We start from the raw sequence: 22616 nt of genomic DNA, 5'->3' as shown, positions 1-22616 counted from the left end.
GTCATGGGAAGCTGTTTGAACCTACTGCTTTGTTCTTCCACTGTCAAATCTGAGGAAAGTACTCTATTGTCTTTTATTCTTTGCTTTCTGATGTGGTTAGTAAGCCGTTTTTGAAAACAGCAGTTAGTTATTTATGTTGATTATTGTTCCCCTTCTTGGTTTGGTGGGGCGGGGGGTGTTTTGGTTTTTTTCTTCAGCAGCTCTTTCTGTTCCTCTCCTACCAAGACACTGGGCGGGATGGAGACCTGTTGGAGTGGGAATGGGGACATCCTGTTAGTGAAATGCTTGATGTTATTCCCCCCCCATACCACTTCAGCTATTACTTGTCTCTCACTTCTAGAATATTTGTGATTATTCTGTGAACATAAAATAACTGGAGGGATGTCTGCATGCTCACCTCCTTTCCCCCCATGGTGTGCAGGCATAGGTCCCTAACAAACAGAGTTGCTACAGCCTTGAGTTGCTCTAATAACATTGAATTTGGTACAAGGATCATATATTGCCTCATGCATCTGTGCAAAAAGGCTTCTTTGGAGTTGTTTTCTAAGGGCCTGGTGGCTGTCAGTCTTCAATGCTGTTCTCCCATTACATTTAGGATGTTAAAATAATTAGAGCAATGAGTTCTACCTGGATGCTCCAAGATAGTTTGCATGTATGAGTTCATTGTGCCTGAAGAACAAAGCAGACTAGTTCCTTTGGAGGTTTAAATGAGACTTGCAGAATAGTCCCTTTTTTTTCCTCCATGTTACTATAGGTGTACGCATTAAGTGAAACTTGAAAGGCAATAGAGTTACTGAAAGAGACTCAGAGAGTTTGGTCTTTACATCCCACACGATGTTACGTGCTGTTGCTTCTGTGCACTAAGCACACTGCCCTCCTATGTACTTATGAATTTCCTTAAAATATGCCTGGTAATGCTTAAGACTACAGCATTTTCAGCTGAAACGTGAGGCAGTCATTCTCTCATACAAAATGTTGTCTTCCACATATCTTCTTTACCAAGTGGGGGCTATTGGGTAAATGTGTGAATCCTCATTCTTTCTAGCCTTGCCCCTCTGGTACTTGGGACATGAGTCCATGGGAACTTTCTGTGTTTAACCTGTAGCTACTTGCAGGTATGCTGAGAGTCTGCGTGGCCTGAAGACTCCTGGGCAATTTTCTGTTCTAAGTGTTAGGATGTAAATGTAATGGATCCTTCTTTTAATCTCAGCCCTCTAACTATAATATGCTTGGGTCTTTTTATTTACTAATAAGAAAGATAAGCTGCTGTGAAAGGCTAGACATAACACCTCACCTGCACTGCTTAGTTGTCTGCAGGAAGGCATTCTGATGTGGTAATATGTGGAATGGTAATGTTGCATTTCAGTGCTCCTTAAAACACCTGTGCAACCCTCTGTCTCAAAAAGCAACTCCTCTCAGAAGCTCAAACTAAGAAATAACATTTTGTTAGTAATAAGAAATAAAATTAACATTGATTCAGAATACTTGTCCTTAAAAGCAAACATTTCTTATGCCAAGAAATGCAGTTTAATCTTAAACAAACAAACAAAAAAACCTTAAGTTTTACTTGTTTGGGAGATCACTCTCCTTATGATTAATTTCTGTCATCCATTTCTTTAATTCTTTCTGGCCTGCCTTACTTCTGTTTCAGAGAAATCCTTACAAATCTTGCTTCTAAACTTTCTGGTCTGCTTCTTTTAACTTTTGCTGAGTACTCTGCTAGTGAAAGTTTGCAGCTCTCTTCCCTGTTGGTGTTTGGTTTTGGGGTTGGGTTTTTTGGGGTTTTTTTTTGAGAAACAGATAATGAGAGAATGTCACAGAAGACTGGAATAAAAAAGCAAAAAAGGGGACTACTGAGAAAAGGCTTCAACTCTCCTCCTTCAGAAAGGTCGGGAAAGTTTGCTTTGAAAGGTTAACTTGATATGCCCTGATCTTTTTTTATTATTATTGCACAGCCCATACTCAACTGCTTAAATTGTAGAATGCACTGTTACAATGCAAAAGTAATATTATGTGTACGAGCCAATCAGAATGTGGGACTTATGATGCTGGCATACAACAAATGCCAAGAATTTTAGTAATATTTTGTAACCATACTTTTAGTTCTGAGGCTCTATAGCTCTTGTCATAGTAAGTTACATCACGAAAGCATCTGTGATGGTGTGAACCAGCACTTCATAATTAATTTACCAGTGTTCAGTCAGTTGGATTGCTACTTAATTGGCTGAATATTTCTAGCCACATGAAGTTCTTGTTCTCAGAAGTACAATGCGTATGTGATAACGTACTCTTTCAGTGGATGTCAGGATCTCGCCATGCAAGTTAGCCATGTTTACTTTTTCCACTCTTCTAATGATAGCTTGAAATCTACTTCCACTACCCTTTTTCAAAATCAATCCTTAAAATGAAAGCTAGGCTGTTAATGTCTCTTGTCTACCATTAAATGATCTTATGCTTTACAAATTGTTTATCAGAAGATGAACTTAATTGTATTACAATCATATTGCTCAGGCACCAAGTCACAAGGGAGAGTAAGTAATTTCTGTGATTCGGGGGTGCCTTTGAAGATCAGGTTTTAACTTGTTTAGTAAATGAAGTATAAATTTAGAAACTTAATGTTAGGCAGTCTTTTTAAAAACAACTTTGTCTTTGGAGATCAGTAAGGAGATTGTAAGCCTAGCAAGATAGTCATTGGACCAAATTTAGTTTGCTGAAGAGTTGCCTTAACAGTTCTCAGTAAAGGGAAGAAAAGATAAGGAAAGGATGTAAGACATCAAGAAAATTGGGATGTGTGGAAGAAGTTTGTTTGGGCTGAAGTAGAATCATGCTAATGCTAATGAGTATTAAAGAAACCCAAGCCTCATGAGGCTCAGTGAAGTAACCATGATAAATGATTGAAGTGGATGCTTGGCAATACAGACTTCGTAGTAAGGAGAGCAGCAGCCTCATCAAACTGCTTTTGCAGAGCAAGGTAGTTGGTGCTGAGGACCTGATATCCCCAGTCTGTGTGTTTCTGAGTTTCCTTCAGCCTGGCTCCTTTCTGGCCCTCCAGACTGAGTGCTTCTTAGCTGTTGGAGCACATTGGGTGCACTCTGAGCTTTCCAGTGTAGTTTCATCCAGAAAGAATTCAGTTTGTATACTCCAAGCCTACTTTGTGATGTAAACAAAAGCACTGTTAGTGAAGATGATCTTTAAAGTACCCTCCTGACCTGAGCTAACACACTAGCATAGGCATGCCTATGCAAACTTGAGAAAGAAACAATCCCAAAATTTTAAAACCATGGAGTTGAAACCATGTAAAAGAATAGCAGAACTTGGCAAGAGGTCTGCGGACACCAAGGTTCCCCAGGAATAATTCCAGTGAAATATCTAGTAAAAATATAAGTTTGTAGTATGGTCCAGTTGGAACTGGGAAAGTTTACTCCACTAATAAAGGATATAACTATTAAACAGGGCTTAAGTGGTAACACTTCCAATTTAGAGGAAATGGCGTAATGTGAGTTGTGAAAAATAGGCAGTTGTGAGTAAAAAGAGTTGTTATCAGCTGTCAGGCATCATTGCTGTTCCTGCCATTGTCTGTATTTATGATCACACAGGTTTAAAGGTGTTACTAGGGAAAAACTTTGCAATCCTTTTTTTGTTACTTAAAATCTCACTCTGCAAGTAAATCTCTGTGTGTTTTAATTTTATCCACCAAGATTTATTAGCATAAACTGAACAGGGAAAAACGTGTCTAAAAATTGATGTAACAAGTAACAAATGGATTCAATGAACCAGAAAGTGTATGTTGTTTTCAATGATAACAGTATTCAAGATTTTTTTAATCATTTATTATAATATCAATGGATTACATGGAAGCAACTTGGTCCCAACTTAACATCTTTGTCTGTGACACAGGATTTTGTTGGCTAGTAGTTGCTTTAGAGGAGTAAGGATGGATGAAGGGTTTCTTCTCAAGGGTAGAATGTTTCTGCCGGGAAAGGTGATGCTTTTCTCCTTTAATAATTTCCACTACCACCACCCCCTTTTGTTAGGGGATCTTTTAGATTTTTAAGGTAGTTTTCAAAGGGAAAAGTGTTACTCTGTTTTGAGGTGCCTGGAACCCATGGATAACTGTCTGTTTTTTAAGTCCTCTGCTGAGGTTTAAATTAAGAGCAAGTTAATGCTCTTAAAAAAAATTTTGGCAGCAGTGTCAAAGCAGGCTGAATTGATCCATAAACTAATCCAATCTAGTGGCTAGAAAGCATTGCTGCATATTGCAATTAAGGTTTAAGCCTTACTGTTTCTTTAATTGGTACCATTATGGAATAACAATAAATTTAATATAAGAAAACAACTGCAGAATAGCCATTTCAGTGCTGACTTATCAGTATCAGCATATGTACAGACCTTTCATGTTGTAGCATTACAGTTTCTGGAAATTAAAAGACACATATCCAAAATCAACTAGTTTAGGTTGTAGGAGTACTTTGAGTACCCAACTTCCTTTCACCCATTCCTTAACTGTTAGAGGACTACTTAGTTCTCTGTCTACTCTGATATGTCATGCAATAGTTCAAAAAAGGATTTAAAAAAACCTTTTGTGGGTAATATATGACATGCTTTCCTTGAGGTGTGTGTTCTGTCATCATGTCAGGTAATGCATTTTAGTAAGTCCTTGATTTATGCAGGATACAAAATATCTATATGCTTTCTTCAAGGCTGCAGCAATGCCGAAATTGTTAAGTGAATGACAGTTGATCTGATGTTGGCATCACACTAAGTAGGAGCACTTCAATCAGTTCCTAATATAAAGCAAAGTTTACAGCTTTATTCAGGGAATTGATTTAATGAAGAGATAATGTGAACATTTCTTTTTAGCAGCAGTTCAGCACACCTTGAACAAAACTTGGAAGAACTGCTGTACATCTAATACTTATGAGCTACAGTAAGTGCATCCTACAAAATGCTATCTGCCATTGTAGGGAAACCCCTTTAGTCTTATTACTAATATTTTATTGGAATAAAGCTGTACGTTACATACAGAAAATATTTCTAAAGAATAATGTCAGATAAAAAGACTGAGTTTTAGGCTTATATCCCCATTAGCCACAGATTTCCTTATGATGCTGTTTACTTCACTGAAAAAGCTTTTCTTCTCTGACTTCAATAACAATGAATGCTTGAGTGAGGAAACATATGGATTATTCAAAATTCTTGTTCTCAGGTATTAAGAGAAATTTTCTTTCCCCTACTAAAGTTTCTGTTGTGTTGGGCTTAAAAAAAAAGGGGGGGGGGGGGTGTCAGTTATGCTGTTACTTATCCAGCTAACTAGGCATAGTCTGATTAATGGTCACTTGCGTTCTTACAAACTTGGGCTTTAATATTTCTTTCTTACCCTTTTTCTGTATGCTATACATACTGTTTACTGTTACGTGAAACTTGTATGCCAAGAATTAGACTTTGTTTTTCTGTTTGTTCTGTAATAAGATTGAAGTATTTTCTGCCTGTTTGGAGTAACTTATGGATATAATTTGTATACATCAGAAAAGGTCTCTTTGTTTTCTTTTTTCTTTTTTTTTTTAATTTCTTTCTGGAAGCTTAAATGAAGTGGAGAGGAAAATAAGTTGTGCCATGAAACCAGATGGGATTCTGCAATATTTGCAGCCAAAAGCTTTTATGATCCCGTTTGGCTCAAATTTGTAAGAATTCTGCTTGTTAGAGACTGGTGTACTTAGAGTCATTTTTAAATACAGAATATTTTGCAGTGTATTCCTCTGGATACTAAAGATGATTCTTCCTTTTGGAATATACTAATACATGTGCTCGCTATCAATGTGGTAAGAGTTTACTTTTATATATATATATCTATCTCTCCTAATTTTCAAACATTTTGAATAATGTTTTATAAAGGGCTCAGATCATTGGGTTAAAAAGTATTCTGTGTTGTGAAATCTAGCAGTACAGACAAAGGGGTGGAATTGGTGAGTCTCTGACAGTGTTTTGCAGTCAGTGGTTCTAGGAAGCCTTCAGGTCCAGAGACTAGTTTTAAGAAATCTTTGAAAGGTAACTAAAAAGGGCAAGTCTGCTGTCCAGAGGCTTAAGATTACTGTACATGGACTTGCACCACAATTCAAAACTGCTTAGTAATTTGCAAATTGAAAAATGTCCTTTTATGTACATGCATGGACATAGGGTAAGCCTTTAGAATATTAGTAATTTGATTTGATATTTGAAAGTGTGTAGGTGTGCACAGAAAGGTGTATATTCATTTTTTTAACTACAAATCTGATACTCAAATGACATTCTAGGTGGAAAAGTGTTAAATGAATTACAATGTACAAGTTGCAGGTTATATATTTCATGGATTTCCTCTATTTGCATGTAAGACACCTCTTCTTGAAAGCTCTTGCATTCTTCTGGACACAATTATTTATGCTGCTTTTTACCATACATACAATATATGTTAAAAGTTGGATGAAATTAGCTTACTGAAGCACTTTGTTTAACCATAATTCTTCTAGTAAGAGTGGTGGTGAATTAGACAGATTGGTTTAGCAAGGAAGCATAACCCAGAATAGGATGGTTTTACAGAGACCTCATTACATGAAATGCAGATTTTCTTGAGCTGCAGTTAGGGTAGGGTGTTTTGCAATGATTAGCATTGGTAAGAGCGCAAGTGAGTTTCGTCTTTGTATTCACACAAGTGTAATTGATATGAGGTGCTACCAAAAATGTCTTGAAACCCTTCCAGACAAGCTGTGCTAATCAGCTGAAAGTTATCAATTCTGTTGGAATTAACAGAAAAGGACTTTGGTCCTCATCTAGAGTATAGGTGCATACATACCACCATTGTATGAGGCTTTTGAGTGCTTTTTGCTCCATGCCCAGGTGTAGCAAAAGTCTATTTTAAAAGAGGGTTTGTAGGTATGTTGGTCTTTTTTTATTTTTTTCTTTACAATTGGTTTTCCATTTTAGCACTTCTGCTACTGGGTAGATGTAAAGGTCACAAATTATAGTGTGGAAAACAAATTGAAGACACCTTCCAAAAAGTTGATTTAAAGATTTTAATTACTACACTGAACTTTGGCCATAGGTGGCACAGCGTATAAATCTTATTCAAAATAATAAAGAACATAGTTATGGCTCTCAGTAGCTGCAGTTAACACCATGAGTCACTTCCAGCTGTCTACTCCAGACACGAAGGCATTTGAACAATAGCAGCTGACTGCGTGGCTCTCTTCTAAACCATTTTCAGTAAATCAAATGGAGGAACTGTGCTCACAGTTAAAGGATGAGGATTGCTGGAAGCTGCGCAGTGCATACTTTACAGCAGAAGGTCATAGCTAGATAGAAAATATATCCTAGAAATCCTTGCTAACATGCTTCATCTGTGTAATAACATATCCAAGACCCAAATCTTCAATTCTGTTGTTCGCCTTCTTTTAGAATAGGCATAGATTAGAGATTTTAAAGTCATCAGTATTTGTTTCAACATCTGGACAACTAATACTGTGAAAAATAGCTAGGAAATATTGCATGTGATGACTCTATTATGTGCATTTATTAATTCATGGTCTCATGCCACCTATTAGAAACCTTGCCATAATATATTATAATATACATACTGGAAAGTAAAAAGATAGGTGAGGGACCACCCATTATTAAAATACTATTGCCATTAGTGCTACATCTACCTGTAGAGATGTTCTGTAAGAGCCTGGAAAATGGGACTGCCTATTAACAAGAAAAAGTAGACAAGACATACAAAATATTTTTATAGATAAATGCATTAGACATGTATGAAACAAACTGAACTATGCTTTTGTTTAGCAGGGTAGTACCTCAAAACATAAGACAATTTCTTATTGTAGTTGTCCAACAATGCAAACAGTTTGAGAATGGTGGGTTTTTTTCATTTAATAGTTGTGCTGAAATGTGCTTGCAGGGAAAATGTTTAGTTTGGTGGTTTTAAGTCTACATTTATCCCCTAGTTATGACTTTAATGTATCAGAAAAGTTCTAAAACTGGATGTGAGAGGAGGGCTTTTCATAAACCAGTACGATGGAAACTTGCTTTCCTTTTTGGTATCCAAACAAAACACAAGATTTGACTCAAGATTTTAAAGAACCATAAAAGGGAGGAAATTCAGAAAGCACAATTAAAATTTCACCATCTGCTCACTCTAAATCAGCAAGGAGAAGGGGGAGGTTTCCCTTGTGCACAACCATTATAATCTGAATTGCAGTAGAAAATTAGTGGATATGGAATAGGCACAACACCCTCCCCTCTCTTATTCAAGATACTGATTGAAGTGAAACTCTGGGCAGGATGAACTAAAAAAAAAAATATTATTGAGAGCCTCAACTTGACATTTTCTCTTCTGTGCCCTTGTGTCCTTCTGCAACTGTGTTTTAATGGTTTCTCACTGCCTTTGGCAATGCTGTATTACCTCATATGGGCCACATGTGAGTACTCTAATCTGAGGCCGAAAGGAACCTGTTTCCCCCATCTGTTTTGGCTTGCATGTGTTGGTGCTGCTGTTAATGCTGACAGCTGTGTTAATACATAAGGCCACCTGCCACATGGTAGATACTGAATCTTTGGGTAAAAGCCTAACTTTTCTCCTTTCGTGGAAGGTGTAGATGGCTAAAACTGGGTTCCTGTTGGCAACTCTGCTGACGATTCCCATTTTATTATTTTAAATGTATCAAAATTATTTACTCTTAAGTCATGTGGTACTCAGTTACTCCATGGTGCGGAAAAAGAAAGGGATTATCTAATCTGGGCCATGTTCATCTTTTATATAGATATAGTTTTACTACTTTGATTAGAATTTCCTTATGTGCCTCCAGTAGAACTGTGATTTGGTACGTTTCTGTATTTTCTGCTTTTAGATCCAGTGAAGAAAGGAGAAACAGATTTGAGCACAAAATGTTACTGTTTGGGATTAGCATTTCTGATTAGGTTGGCTCTTTGTTCTTGGACAAGCACAGCCCTGGTAATGCTTCATGCTGCACTGTGGTGCCCCTCCAGGCGCCTTGCTGGTAGAGTGTGGACAGATTTTGGACACAGCTAGGTGTTTTGACTGCCTCTGTGTGCAAACCACTCACCATATTATACTTAACTACATGCTGAGGTGGTTATGAGGATTAATTAATGCTTAAATCCTTTGAAGATACCGGATGCTTTATAAATGCTAATTATTATATTCATGTTTGCAACAGTTTAGGGATTAGACCTTACTTAAGCAATAAGGAGGGAAGCTGTGAGATGTACGTGGCAAAGAATAATTAATAGTAATAAACAGTCACTGAGAGCCTAAGCCTCCCTGCAGCCTGTTTGTGCAGTCCCAATAAATTGCCACTCTTCTAATTTGGTTTTGGAGCCTTAATTACTTTTAATTTGAATGTCAGAGGGAGCGTCTCCTCTATAATGTTCCATAGGGGCTGCTGTTACATTTTGTAGTTTTAACTCTTGATTGCCATTTCCCTGAGAATGGGTGATGTGCAGGTACTCTCAAAACATGGTTTCTTTTTTTCTCTATACTGTTCTGGAATGAAACACTTCACATTTCTGTGCTAGGTTTGGGGCATCCGTATGACTGAGAGAATTGTCTGATCCTTACCTGGACACTGAAAACTAGGCAGGTCCTTGCTGGGTACTAAGAGCTGGTCCCCTGAATAAATTACCAGTTTGTGACTCGTAATTATACCATGAGAAAACTACTTTTTGTAACCTGTGAAACAACCCGGACGGACTGGTAAAGATTTAAGTACATGTCCAATATCCACCCGTGTCTCTGTTTTTAAAATCCACATCAAAGCTGTATGAGACCTGGACAATACATAGGGGAGCTGTCTGCACGTTTCTTAAAGATTTTGCTTATAGCTGAGGCAGTGGAAAGTAGACAGAGAAGTAGCCAGTAGTTTATTTCCAGGCTGTTTTATTGCTGCTGCTCTGCAGATGGGCCTAGACTACCAGCTTCATATCCACCCCAAGTTGCAGCCATGGCAGGCTGATACTATGGTGCAGTGGTAAAGAATACGGACAAAGAGGCCTTGGGTATAGAGGAGGTGGATCGAGGTGAACAGATGGAAAAAAAAACCTTACAGAAAAGAGGTGAGCACCGGCACAGGTTGCCCAGAGGGACGCTGGAGTCTCCATCCTTGGAGATATTCAAAAGCCAGCTGGACATCATCCTGGGCAACGTGCTGTGGGTGGCCCCACTCGAGCAGGGGCCTTGGACCAGGTGACGTCCCAAAGTCACTTACAACCTCGGCCACTCTATGATGCCGTGGGATGGTGTGATGCAAAAAGGAGCTGATGAAAAGGTGTGAGGTGTAGGCAGTCACAAAGAACAGCGGAGATGCTCAACAAGATGAGAAAAGAGGAAAGTATGGTTCTGAATTTAAAATCCTAACATCAAGGTTAGTGTGTTTTACCAGTAATTCACACTCAGTGAAGCACTAAGGTTTTGTGCATCACCTCTACCTATAAAACGAGGATAACATTTGTCACCGGGTTATTGCAATGGGAAGGTCATCTCTGTTGGTAGAGATAGTTTGATGTTAACTCAAGGGAGGCCATAGTCCTCAGCAGGAGAAAAATGAAGCTATAAAAAAAAAAAACCCAACAAAAAACCCAAACCAAACTCCTTTCTAGGAAGAAATCTCTTAAAGAAGCAGGAGAACCCCCGTCCTGCAAGTCACTCATCAGCAATAATGGCCTGAACTTATCCCAAAGTGACGGAGGGAGGTGAGTGGTGAAACAGCTTTGCCGCTGCTGGTGCGTACCTTTATTTGATGCAGGAGTTTCACTGCGCTGGCCTAACAGGCGCGTATGCTACGAGGGGCCCGGCCCGCGACAGTGTGAAGCCGGTTACTGACTTTGCATTAACGAACACGCGTAGTACCTCAGAGTCGGCACAAGTTAAAAACAGTAGGCTGGCGTTGGTGCGTGCAGTCAGTCAGGCGTGTAAATTCCCAAGGCTGGCTGTCCTTTTTCTTACAGAGCTAATTTTCACTTCTGATCTTTCCTCTTTGTTCGCACTAATTACGCCACATTAACTTAAAAACACAACACAAGACGCAGCCGGACACCCCTCCTCGGGAGGGGGCCGCAGGCTGCGTGTGCCGGTACTTCCCTCTCTGCTGCCATCGCGTTCCTCCCGCGACCCTGTGCGCTCTGCAGGGCACGCGCTGACCCCCCCAACCCCCCAGGCCGCGCGGCGGAGCCGGCCCTGGACGCGCCTGCCGAGAGGAAGGACGCGGCCGGCGCAGGGACGGTGGGGAAACACCTTCTCGGCGGCGCGGCGCAGCGAGCCCGCCTCCCCGGGCGCCGCTTTCGTCCTGGCCGCCCCCCGCCCCCGGACCCTCCTCCGCGCCGCGGCCGCCCCCGCCGGCGGGAAGGGGCGGGCGGAGGCGGAGCGGCGGCTCCGCCCGGAGGGCGGGCGGCGGCCGCCCCCGGAGGGGGAGGAGGGAGGTGTTTGCCGCCGCCGCCGCCGCTCTCCCGCCACGGCGGGGACTCGGTGCCGGGCGGCTGCTGGCGGCGCCTCCCGTCCCGTCCCGTCCCGTCCCGTCCCGTCAGCGTCCCGTCCCGCGCGGCGGCGATGTCCGGCGGGGGCAGCCGGCGGCGGGCCGGCACCTCCTGGCACAGCACCTTCTCCCGCTTCTTCCTCAGGAGCGCCCCCGGCGAGGGGGCGCCGGCGCGGCCGCCGGGCGCGAACAGGTACGTGGGGCACCGGACCGGACCGGCGCGGTCGGGCGCCCGCTGCCGTCCTCTGCCCCGTCCCACCTGCCCCGGCCGGGGAGCGCCGTGAGCCGCCGGGGCGGGGGACTGGGGACCGTGCCGGCCGCCGCGGTGGGTGTTGCGGCACCAGTGGGCGAGGGAGGGAGAAGAAGCGGGCGTGTTCACCGCGGGGGGGGGGCCGCGGCCCCGGTTGGTGAGGTGCCGCGAGGCGCCTCGGCCGGTCACGGGGCAGGCGCGGGCCTGGCGGGGCCGGGTTCGGCTCCTGCGAGAGCAGCCCCCGCGGCGGGAGAGCGGCGGCCCCGGCCGGGGCGGCGGCTTGTCACGCGGAGCCCGAAGCCGGGGGCGGGGGGCGTTAGCCTGACCGCTGACATCGTCGGAGGTGGGGGGCGTTGGTGGTGGCGTTTTTAATTTAACGTGGCCGTGGCACGGCGCGAGGCGGGTCCCGCGTGGGCTTGGCGTGCGAGCGGCGGGACGTTATGGGGGTGCTTGCTGGGAGCTGGTCCGGCCGGGGGGCGAGCGCCGGCGTCCTGCCGCCCCGCTTTCCCCGGCGGAGTTCGGCCGGCCGATGGAGCCCTGCGTGAAACAGCGCGCCTGCCGCAGAGAGCCGGCTGTGGGGCTGCTGCTCTGCCCGGGGCGGGGCGGGGTGGGCCGTGGGGCCGTCTCACCCGCTTGTTCCTCAGGTCGCAGCCCCTTCCTTGGAAACTGAAAGCAGGGCAGAGCGCGGAGGTGTGCGACGGGGTTGGGTGTTTTGGTCGTTTGGGCTTTTTTTTCTTTCCAGTTTTCACACAGTTTTCTTTTGGACTAGTGCGAATCAGATGTTAATGCAATATAAATATTACTGAAGTGTTTAAGTCTCAATGCAAAATCTGTGGTTTATGGAAACCTGGTTATTAATAATTATTTTTTAGTGCAGGGAGGCTTTACAAGATGAAAAGGTTTGGAAACTTCTTGTGTATTTGTTCCTCTTCCTTTTTTTTTTTTTTTTTTCTCCCCTCATGGCTGATTTCTGTGTGTGCATAGGAAAGAAGCACAGATAAAGTTTCCTTCTCATGCAGATTTATTATTGGCCCTAGTTAATTAGGATATTTTTGTGGTGAAAAGGTGCCAGCTGACTAGGCCTTATTTCCTCAGGTGTAGTATTTATTTTTTGCTTTTAACATGTTGGGTTTAATCTTTGAGTCATTCTTGATACTGCATAGGTTTGTGTTTAAACCAGCAGACAGGTAAGTACAGTGTAATCAGATAAATAGTGGGTATCACAGTAGTTCTTTCAGTGAAGAACTTTAGGATCTTGCTCTGCATATTCTCAGCAATCATGAAAAATGGCAGAGCCTATTGCTGTCTTACGCTGACCATCTTAAATGGTCTCATAAGTGCACTCTGAAGATTTTTAACTTTGGGGGGTTTGTTTTACTGCAAGCATTTGACGCACCAATACATCATCAAGGATCCACCGGCCTTTCATGAGCATGAAACATTGCTTTTTATTTCTTGCAAAAAAAATCATAAAACTCAGGAGCAAGGCTGCTGAATCAAGGGCATCTTTACAGTTACGGGAGTAGTGTGGCTATTACATCTGGCAGGGGTGGTTAAGATACAGGAGAAGGAAAAGGCTTGGATCTGGCTGAGGACCTGAAGAGGCAATAGGAGAGGCTTCATCAGACTCCTTCCTCTTTGCCAGCTCCCTACGGCCGTGGTTCGGAATAAACAAAAAAGCTTAGCGGTTGCCTCGGTAAGGAGGAGAAGGATGCTAGTTCAATGGTTTGCGCACTAAGTAGCCTATCTGTAGATAGCACTCGTGGTAGATCTGCTCCACTTAACTTGGGGCTGGAGTCTATTATCTTTATCTAAATCACAGTTTCATTTCCTGCAGCTAAGAGCCTTTCCTTTATTAGGAAGCTGGGATAGTCCATGTGGATATGAAAAGGCTCGGGCCTCTTGGCCTTGAACTCCTCGCACAGTTCGCTGGAGGGTGGTAGCCGTGATTCCTCTCTGGAGTGGAAGCAAAACAAAAACCCTCCTGCTCTGAGGAGTCCAATTCGGTATGTTAAGGAGCTTTTTTTGTTGCGCTGGCTTGCAGCGTGGCACGTTAGTCAGGAATGCTGACGTTCTCGTATTTGGTTTCCACTGGCAGCCTTCTTCACAGATTAGCGTAATTGCATACATTAAACAGCACTGGGTTGGGATGCTGGGTTGGGAAGAGTGCCGCAGGTTTGCTCGTCATGTTTATTCAGTGAGATTGGCGGTGTAGAAAAATGGATCGCCGAACAAAGCGTGCGTGCGGGGAGGGGGAACCAAAGCTGCTTTGTGTGTTTAATGTTAAGGTGTGGAGTGCGTGAGGTAAATTGGGGAATATGTCTTTTGTGAAGTGTTATGAGAAATGTATACACCAGGATGGTTAATTTCCCGTTCAAATTATTGGTGTGATATATATTGGAACCAGATCAAATTTGAAATACGTAGGCAGAAACTTCTGTATGGAGATATTTTACCTACCACTGGGTTTCAAAAAAGCAGAACACTTAAGTAAAGGGGGAGGAGAGGGAGCAGTATGTTATACAGGGCCAAATACATTCCCGGTGTACCTGCATTGACCTCTGGAGACACACATCATGCTTAATGCCTGTGCAGAACATGACAGTTTCCTAAATTTTAAAAACGTGTAGAAATGAGCCTGCGTATGTCCAAAAGTCATTCTCCATCTGCTCCCGCAAGCTAGGCAACAGCAGCTGGATGGAAGCCCCCAACTTTCCTTCCCCCAACCCCATAGGTGCCCCTCAGCTTGGCAGGGCATGGAGCTCTCGCCTGCTCTTGCTCCGGGCACTGTGTTCAGACTTAGCTTTAAAGAAACAAAAACAAAACCCCAAACCTACTGTGGCCCTGGTTTAAAATAGGAGGAAGGGGATGGGGGAATTGCACTGTTTGTTAATCAGTGTCTTAGACTCTTCTGAGAACCTCATTTGATGAAGAGCTTATGTTAATAACTTGCCCTTACAGCAATGTGTAGCTCTGATGAACATGAGAATTGCTGGAGGCTTGCTTGCTTGTGGAAGAAATAACTTGTGCGGATTAGCTGCAAGTTTTGTGGTGGCAAAAAGCACAGCATATGCATTAAGGGCTTACTTGGCTTTTACATAAAATGTAGACAAATATGAGGTATCTCCCACCGAGCGCTTGCCTGCATAAGTGTGTTCTTCAGAGTTGGGGCTGCTTTGAATGAGGGCTTCGGTGCTTTTCATCCCAGTTCTTTATCATTAACTTCCATCAAAGGCAGTCATTATGCTCTACTCAGCTATTTGCTATTTTCAATAATACAAAATTGATTATTTGTTACCACAGTGTTTGTCCTGGAGCAGTCTAAATCCCCAGGGTGAAAAAAATCCCATTGAATTTTCACTATTCTAATGGGAGTCTGATTTTTATTTTTATTTTTCCCCTAAATACGTGTTTCCTTAGTCCATCTGGATGAAGATACAGCTTCTACAGTGTAAGTCAATCGACTGTGGATTCTTTCAGAAATATGCAGCTTTCATGGCTGAGCAGTTGTTGTGTTGCAAATAAATGTGACCTTTCAGGTCATGTTAGAAGCTGCCAAGGAGGTGTGACACTTTTCACTGATCTCTTTAACCCAGAGCTCCTTTAAACTATGGATGTATTTTATTAGTTATTCTGTATATTGTTTAGCAGGTTCATTTCAGGTTTATCTTTTTTCCCTCCAAGTGCTGTTGGTTGGCTGGTCAAATAACTACCAGTGCAAGTGGGCCTTTGTTGGGTTTGTCCAGATATTTCTTCTGCATCGCTGAAGTGTACCAGAGACATCAAACAGGGAAGAGTAACCTTTTGTTTGGTTTTAGAGGGCTGTGTTTTTTGTTTTTTTTTTTTTTTCAGGCTGAGATTATTGTTACGTTTATCCATTAGTTTCTAACTAAGAGCTTTCAGAAATGGCAGAACTTTGTTTATTCTGCCTGAGGAGAGATTAGAGAGCGTCTTTCTTCCTCTGGGACTGCCAGTCATTGTTCCTGTTTACAAAGAACATGTATTTTTGTAGTTGTAAAAACTGTGCATTTGGGGACTGCTGAGAATTGATTGAAAGGGGAGTGATACATTTCGAACTTATTTCTTCTGAAGTTGCTACCTCCTGGCTGGTTTTGATTCAGATACTATTAACATCTTTGAAGAAATCCATTGTTTGCTGGAAAAATCAGTCTCTGCTTTCTAATAAAGAAACTTTTTCTTCCAAAAGGCAGAGCAGGATTTTTGTTGTTATTGTTGTTAAAATTTAACTCATTTGTGAGTGTACATTTGTGAGTGTGACAGTTTGTGGAACCAGCAAGGGGAATACTCCAACTATATAGAAGAATTCAAATTAGACTTACCTGAGCAAGATGCATTATGAAAATTTTCTGTTCAGTTGTTAATTTGTTTTTTTGTTTCTTTTTGCTTCCTAGATTTTTCTGTTATGCCTTTTACTGCAGGATAATTCAAAATAGTAGCTAAGGCCCTGATTCAGCAGGGTACCAAAGTGGTTGTCCATAATTAAATAGGTAAATAGTTCTGTATACTGTAGTGGGACTAGTTGTTTGGTTAGAATTAGGTGCCTACCAAGATGTATCATATGACTGAGACCACAAGGAGCAAGCCCAGCAGCTGGCCATGTATGTGTGAGACATTTCCTAAAGGAAATGTTACTAGAGTATTAATTATAATAGTAGCACTCCTTGGAAGAAACAAAGCAACATAGGTTTTTTTCCACTGTTTTAAATGTTAACAGCATTGTCTCCTTTCCAATTATTGGCATAAGTACTAGAGTTAATACAAAAATATTTCCAAAACAGCTACAATTCTATGGTTTCAAGGACCAGTTTTGCAAAGATGAAAACTCCTCAGTCTTCTCCTCTGGTGAGCAAAAGTCTCACAGGTGGAAAAAAAGCAAACTTCAGAAACGTGTTGCTGTGGGGATTGTATCTCTGATTATTGAAGCTTCTTAAAAGGATGGAAACCCAAGGAGTACTTTTCTTTCCAGAGGGGTCTTTGAATTTTATACAATTCAGTTAGTATATACTATTGTACTTACAGATAGTAGCACAACACTATGTTGCGTAGGCTTTCCAGGAGATACTAATACCTCTGTTTTTCTGGTAGTTTAATTTTAATTTCTAAAATAATTTTTATAGATTCTAACCAACTTCACAGTATCACTTTTGAAGACTTCTAAGATAAAAAATGTGGGCTTCCTTAGTCATTTCACTTTCTCATGTCAATTTTGCGGTATGAAATGTAGTCTCAAATTGTGTTGTGTTAATGTGATTTATGAATTGCCTTATTTTGAAATGGAGTCTTGGTTTTCTGAACATTCTAGTGTTTCTTAAATTGCTAAAATATTTTACTGAAGGCAGTATGTCTGCTTAAGCAGTTCGGAGGTCTTGGGACCAAAGTGTATGAACACTGTGTGGATCTGCACTTTGCCTGTGGACAGTGTTGTGTAGGGAAAAATGTAAGAGGAAGTATTTCTCGTAAGCACATAAAGAGCAAATGCAGAAAGAATTGCAGTGACAACAGACTTTTTTTAATCATCAATTAAATGCTACAAATTCAGCCATCAAATTTATTTTGGTTACAAATTTAGCCATCAAATTTATTTTGGTTGAATGGAAAATGTGTTTTCAACACAAAAGAGGGAACCTTGATAATGACGGGAAAGTGTCTGTAGGATACTTCCTGATGTGTATTTTGTGAGTAAAAAAATGGGAGAACTGGAGAAGTATTTTCTTGTGTTGAACTGGTAGCCTTGTGTGCCTCTACCAAGAGTTTTCTGCTCAGCCTGACTAGAAATGCTCGCTGCATTTTACTGGTGACACCAGTCTCTCTTGCTTGTGTTTTCCTGGGTGCTTTTTCTTAATGACATCTTTTAAAAATTCTGTTATGCTCTGTTTATCAGGAGGACAGCAATTGCTGCTGCTTTAAAGCTTTCCTGGATTATTTTTTTTAATATCTCCTATTTTCATGCCATTTGTAAGTACCATCGTTGATCCCCAGTCCTGCAAACATGCCATTTGAAAACAGTTGTATAATATGCTGTCTATTCTTTATTAATTCAATAATTTTAACCTTGATAAATAGTTTATAAGTCTGTTTCTGATATGATACCAAGTTTATGGGCTAGTGACCAGTAACATTTATTTTGTAAGAATGTTGGAAACGTTATCTAACCAGTCAGACTGGCAAATATGGAGCAGATTCTACATTAATGTTGGTTACTATGCTTGACAGATGCCAGAAGAAAAACCTTGATGTAATCTGGTATAATCGTACTGCCCAATATCGAAGTAGGCTCTACTCAGAAACATTTATATTTCTTTTCTCTAGCCTTTGTACAGCTGTTCAATTCCCTCACATGTAAAACAGATTAAGTTATTCAGCCAGGGTGATCACGGGCCATCATAATTATTTCACTTAGTTCTAGCCTTTAAACGTAAAGGTACATGTTCAGTGTAAAGACATTGTTTGGTTCTTGCATTTTTCATGTAAATTTTCCTTGTAAAATGTGGCATATCTGTGATTTTAAAACATCTTTATTTTCTATGATATTTTTAGTTGCATTTGGAAAGAGGATTAAAAAAAAAATCTCTTCGTTTTATACTGACACACTCCATGTAGCTCACAGTCTATGTGATGCAGCGGTGTTAATGCAGAACATGAAGCTGACCTAGCTTTGCTACACAAGCAAGGAACAGTATGTAAATCAGAAGCATAAACAGGTCTGAGAGTAAAAATTGTTTCAGTTAAAACAATCTAAGTTGCTTAATGCTGTCTGTAATCAAACCAGTTTCTAACTGGGATAGTTTAATTGAATATAATACATTTTGTGCTATTCCAACACTTAAATTAATCAGCTGATTGTGACACTTCTCTTGCCTAAGTTCCTGGCTCCATTTCTCCTTCCTTACCTTTCTCTGCTTTCTGTTCCTTTTCCTCCACTTCCCTTCTTATTTGTTTTAAATGAAATAGCAGTTTTGCTTTCCTTTGACCCTCCAATTTCAAACTCACTAACTTGTTTTTATAATTTGCATTTATCTTAATGTCTTTACTTGTCCTCCCCTATGTGTGTGGCCTAAGCTTAAGCAGGGAAGTAGGAGCCAGAAACTTCACATTCAAATTTCTGTGCAAACACTCCCTCTCTCTTTAAGACAATCCACAACAGCCTTGCCAGAGACTAGGGGCAGACCATGTCACTGCTAGTACCATTTGGTTTCCCAGGAACAGTGTTAGCCTCGGGAATCTTTCTGAGAAGTTGGCCAAAATTTTTCATTTTGAAGCTTTTCAAAAAGGGCAGTGTTCTATTTTTGAGGGGGAGGGGGACAGAGGAAAGAGCTCTTTATTTGTTACTATTTTCTATTAAAATGCTAGCATCTTTATTCTTTGTTAAAATAATAATGTATTTTAATTGTCATTTGGTGCAGAAGGCAGTTTTTAGGAATCTTTATTGATTTCCTCACATCTTGTTGCCACTGAGCTTTACAGTAACGTTTTCCTGTTGATTCATTTAACAAATATTTAGTGTACCCTTGCTCATGTCATTCAATATACATGCTGAAAGTTTGACTCTTAAAAATTGTGAGACTTCTCTTCTTAGATCAGGTTCTGATGGTTCTCCTGGCTGCACAGCGCATGAATGGCTTCACAAGTGTGATGTTAGTATCTAGAGTAAGGTGTTGGTATTTCACTTTTAAGTCTGTTGTATTTGGTTGGATTAAAGGGGAGGGATTGAAAAGTTGATTTACCAAGGCTTCCAGGTGACCTGAGAAGTTAATAAACATGATGTTGATCCTAACATCACTGGAGGATGGGAATTGTCAAACTCGGTTTTGTTTATGAGATTACAGGCTTCGGTTGACAAACTGCTGAAATAATATCCTTAGACTCTTTAAGGCATCTGACTTGGTGCCGATGTTCCAATTAAAATATTTGCAAGTGTAATGGCAGTCGGCTAAATATCGACATACGGAGGGACACAAAAAGACCGGATCTGAAAAATAATTTTCTACTTGATGCATTTGAAGAAAATTTAAAGTATGTATTTTTGAGTCAGTTTATTTAATATCTTCACAAATAATTTGAAAGAGGACAAAACTGTAGCATGTGAAGTTTGCAGATGACTAGAGCGAGAAGTATGGGAATCACCATTTAGATGACAACATTAAAAGCAGACTAAGTTGCCATGGTTGACAGTCAGCTGAACATGAGCAGCCAAAGCAGAGTGCTGGCGTGGAGAGAAAATGTGATTCTTGGATGTATAAATAACAAAGTAAATGTATTCTGTGGATAAACTTTGATTGCTAGAGTACTGAGTCTAGTTGCGGTGTCCATGATTTATTCTGAAAAAGATGCTGACAAACTAAAAAGGGCTGTGCGAAGAGCTCCAGAACAATTTGATGTCTGGAAAACTACCCTCACAGAATAAAATTAAGTAGCTCAATAGCGTTTAGTTCATCTAAGAGAAGGTTTTGAAATAACAGGGTTACAGTTTGAGGAATGACTCTGCCTCAAGGTATGTAACTGCAAGGGAAATGGGAGTTAAGTGCTTCATGTCATAGTAGATCTATGACTTGAAGAGGATATTTGAACCCGAGGCTTTTGTAATCTGTCCCGCATAGATGAGGTTGATCCCGTAGCTGAGAGATGAAGCTTGACAAATCAAACTAGTAAGCCTCATTTTAGGCAGTGAATTTAGTAGTAGTTTACATGGAAAAGTCTTATTTACAAATGTGGTAGATTTTCCATTGCTTGATGGTTTTTAATCAAAGCTTGTATCTTTTGGTCAGGTGTTAAAGGCTTGACATGGGTCTCCCTTAGGTGAAATTTCATAATCTAGATTATGCAGGAGGCAAGCTTCAGTGATCATAAGGGTCTGTATGGCAAGTAGGGCAACTGGTATATATCAAAAAATATTACTCAAAAGTCTGAACTTTTAGCAGTCATCTTTTTAATTACCACCTGGAAGCTGGAACAGAGAAGAAACCAATACTAGCTAACCTATGGCTCTTTGCAGATGTAGAATAAAAGTTTCGTAACTACTACTGGTCTGTGGATGTGGTTTGAGAATCCCTGTAATGTGCTGAAACTTCACGGAGATTTTGGTCTTGCACATCTATATTTGATAGTATTATTAGACTTGTGGTTTTCCGCTCGTTCACATTCTTCAGGGAGGCTCTTGCACAGCTGGATTTTAAAGTACTAGGTGACGAGATCCTTGTTAGCCATCTCTGTGTTCCTCTATTGAAATATCCTTCTGGAAGGTCACCACTGAATGTGCCACTGTGTTGGCACTAAGTAAAACTGGAAGTCATGATATCGAAACCAAATGAGGCGTTGCTTCCCAGAGAGGAGCATTAGCTTTGTTCAGAGAGAGATAAAAGGCAGGGGTCAGGAACTGGCATTACACCCCAGAATGCTGAAATAAAGAAACTCGCAAGAAAGGAAACCTAAAAGTGACATTAGCCTAAGTGAGGACTCCAGTAGAGAGTGAATTGTATCAACAGTCCCCCAAAACACATTGTCTTGAGGAAAACTGTTTAGATAATATTGTGATGGAGTTGTCACAAGTGATGTCATGAAACCTGGATAGATAGATAGATAGATGTATAGGTCAGTTTTAGTTTATTAGAATTATGTCACTAAAGCCAGATGTAGAAGCTTTTTGTCTCTTGGCACCCTGGAGCATCTTTCAGGTTAGACATTGCTTATTCTCTTACCATTACGAGTCATCGCATTAAATGGCTAAATGGTTTCTGAGTTAATATGAAGAGAAGACCAGTTAAAACCAAATAATGCTAGTCTAATGCAGTAGCAAAGAAGGTTTGACTATTCGGGGAGTCACCTGTCCCTGAAGGGAGAGAGGGAGAGATGGCAAAATGATAGCACACTCACCTATCTGGTAACATCTGGACTGTGTGAGAAGTTAAGTGTTGGAGCTGCAGCATTGGAAGAGAGTTTGCTTCTAAGCAGCGGGAGAAGGAGGGAGGGTCGACGTCCAGCACTACTGTCCAAGTTGAGCCTTAGCCAGCTGTCTGTGTTTCCTTAAGAGACCGCCCATTAATTTCCCCCTTCCCAAACAGCAATCAGCAGCCTGTACCTTGTCCTTGTAAAAGGAACCTAAAATGTCAGAGCTGTTACTTTCTGTTTAGTGAGCTCTCCATCTGGTCAGTCTCATCAAAACATTTATGTTTGTGCTTTATTGCACTTGCATGCTGTCTAGCTTTTTTTTTTTTTATCTGACACAACACATTCACAATCTGCTGCGTGCATAACATGGGTGGGGTAGATTAATAAAGGAAGAAGGGGATGGGCTTTTAATTTGCAAGTTCCGAGGGATTATTATGAAGGATGAGGATGGAGGAAGCAGACTTCTCGCACCATAGAGAGATGCCGTGAGAGCCTTTTGAAGATGTGATTGTTTGTAATGGTCTTGTTCTGGTTTTAGAGGCAGTTGGAAAAGATCTTGCAAGCCGTGTACTTAAATTTGCTCCATTAAATTGATTTTGTTTTTCTTGGCTGTATTCCCTCATGTATATTAACTAACCTGAGTTTGAGTACTTCTGCTTATGTGTGTCTACTTTTTGTGTGAGTGACAATGCAGAATATGAACATTTGGCTCCCCTATAAGAATCTCTAACCTCTCCTACATAAGTGTAATGATTAAAAACTTGGACCACAAATCTGCTTCTGATTCAGACATCACCTGTTCAAGTATTACAGAAAGGTCAGAACAGATTTTCAGCAGCAGAGGAACAGAAAGCGTTAGAAAATCACACAAAGAAAGGTTGGTGCAGAGGATACAGAATGGGATCTTCTGTAACTTGAGTTTAATCTTGATTATTTAAAGAATA

General features: G+C 41.1%; 1 protein-coding gene across 1 annotated transcript in view; it reads left to right on the top strand.

Moving 5' to 3' along the window:
- The first annotated feature begins 11478 nt into the window (after positions 1 to 11478).
- The window catches only part of CRYBG3 (crystallin beta-gamma domain containing 3), a 98587-nt gene continuing 87449 nt past the window's right edge, over positions 11479 to 22616 (top strand). The window contains exon 1 of the mRNA XM_069785478.1: positions 11479 to 11709. Within this exon, the coding sequence (XP_069641579.1) occupies positions 11591 to 11709 (119 nt within the window). The 5' untranslated portion in view covers positions 11479 to 11590. The remainder of the gene's footprint in view (positions 11710 to 22616) is intronic.

The sequence above is a fragment of the Haliaeetus albicilla genome, chromosome 6 (assembly GCF_947461875.1).
Source record: "Haliaeetus albicilla chromosome 6, bHalAlb1.1, whole genome shotgun sequence".
Taxonomy (NCBI): Eukaryota; Metazoa; Chordata; class Aves; order Accipitriformes; family Accipitridae; genus Haliaeetus; species Haliaeetus albicilla.
The sequence above is the reverse complement of the archived record's forward strand: the minus strand, read 5'-3'. Positions and strand labels throughout refer to the sequence as shown.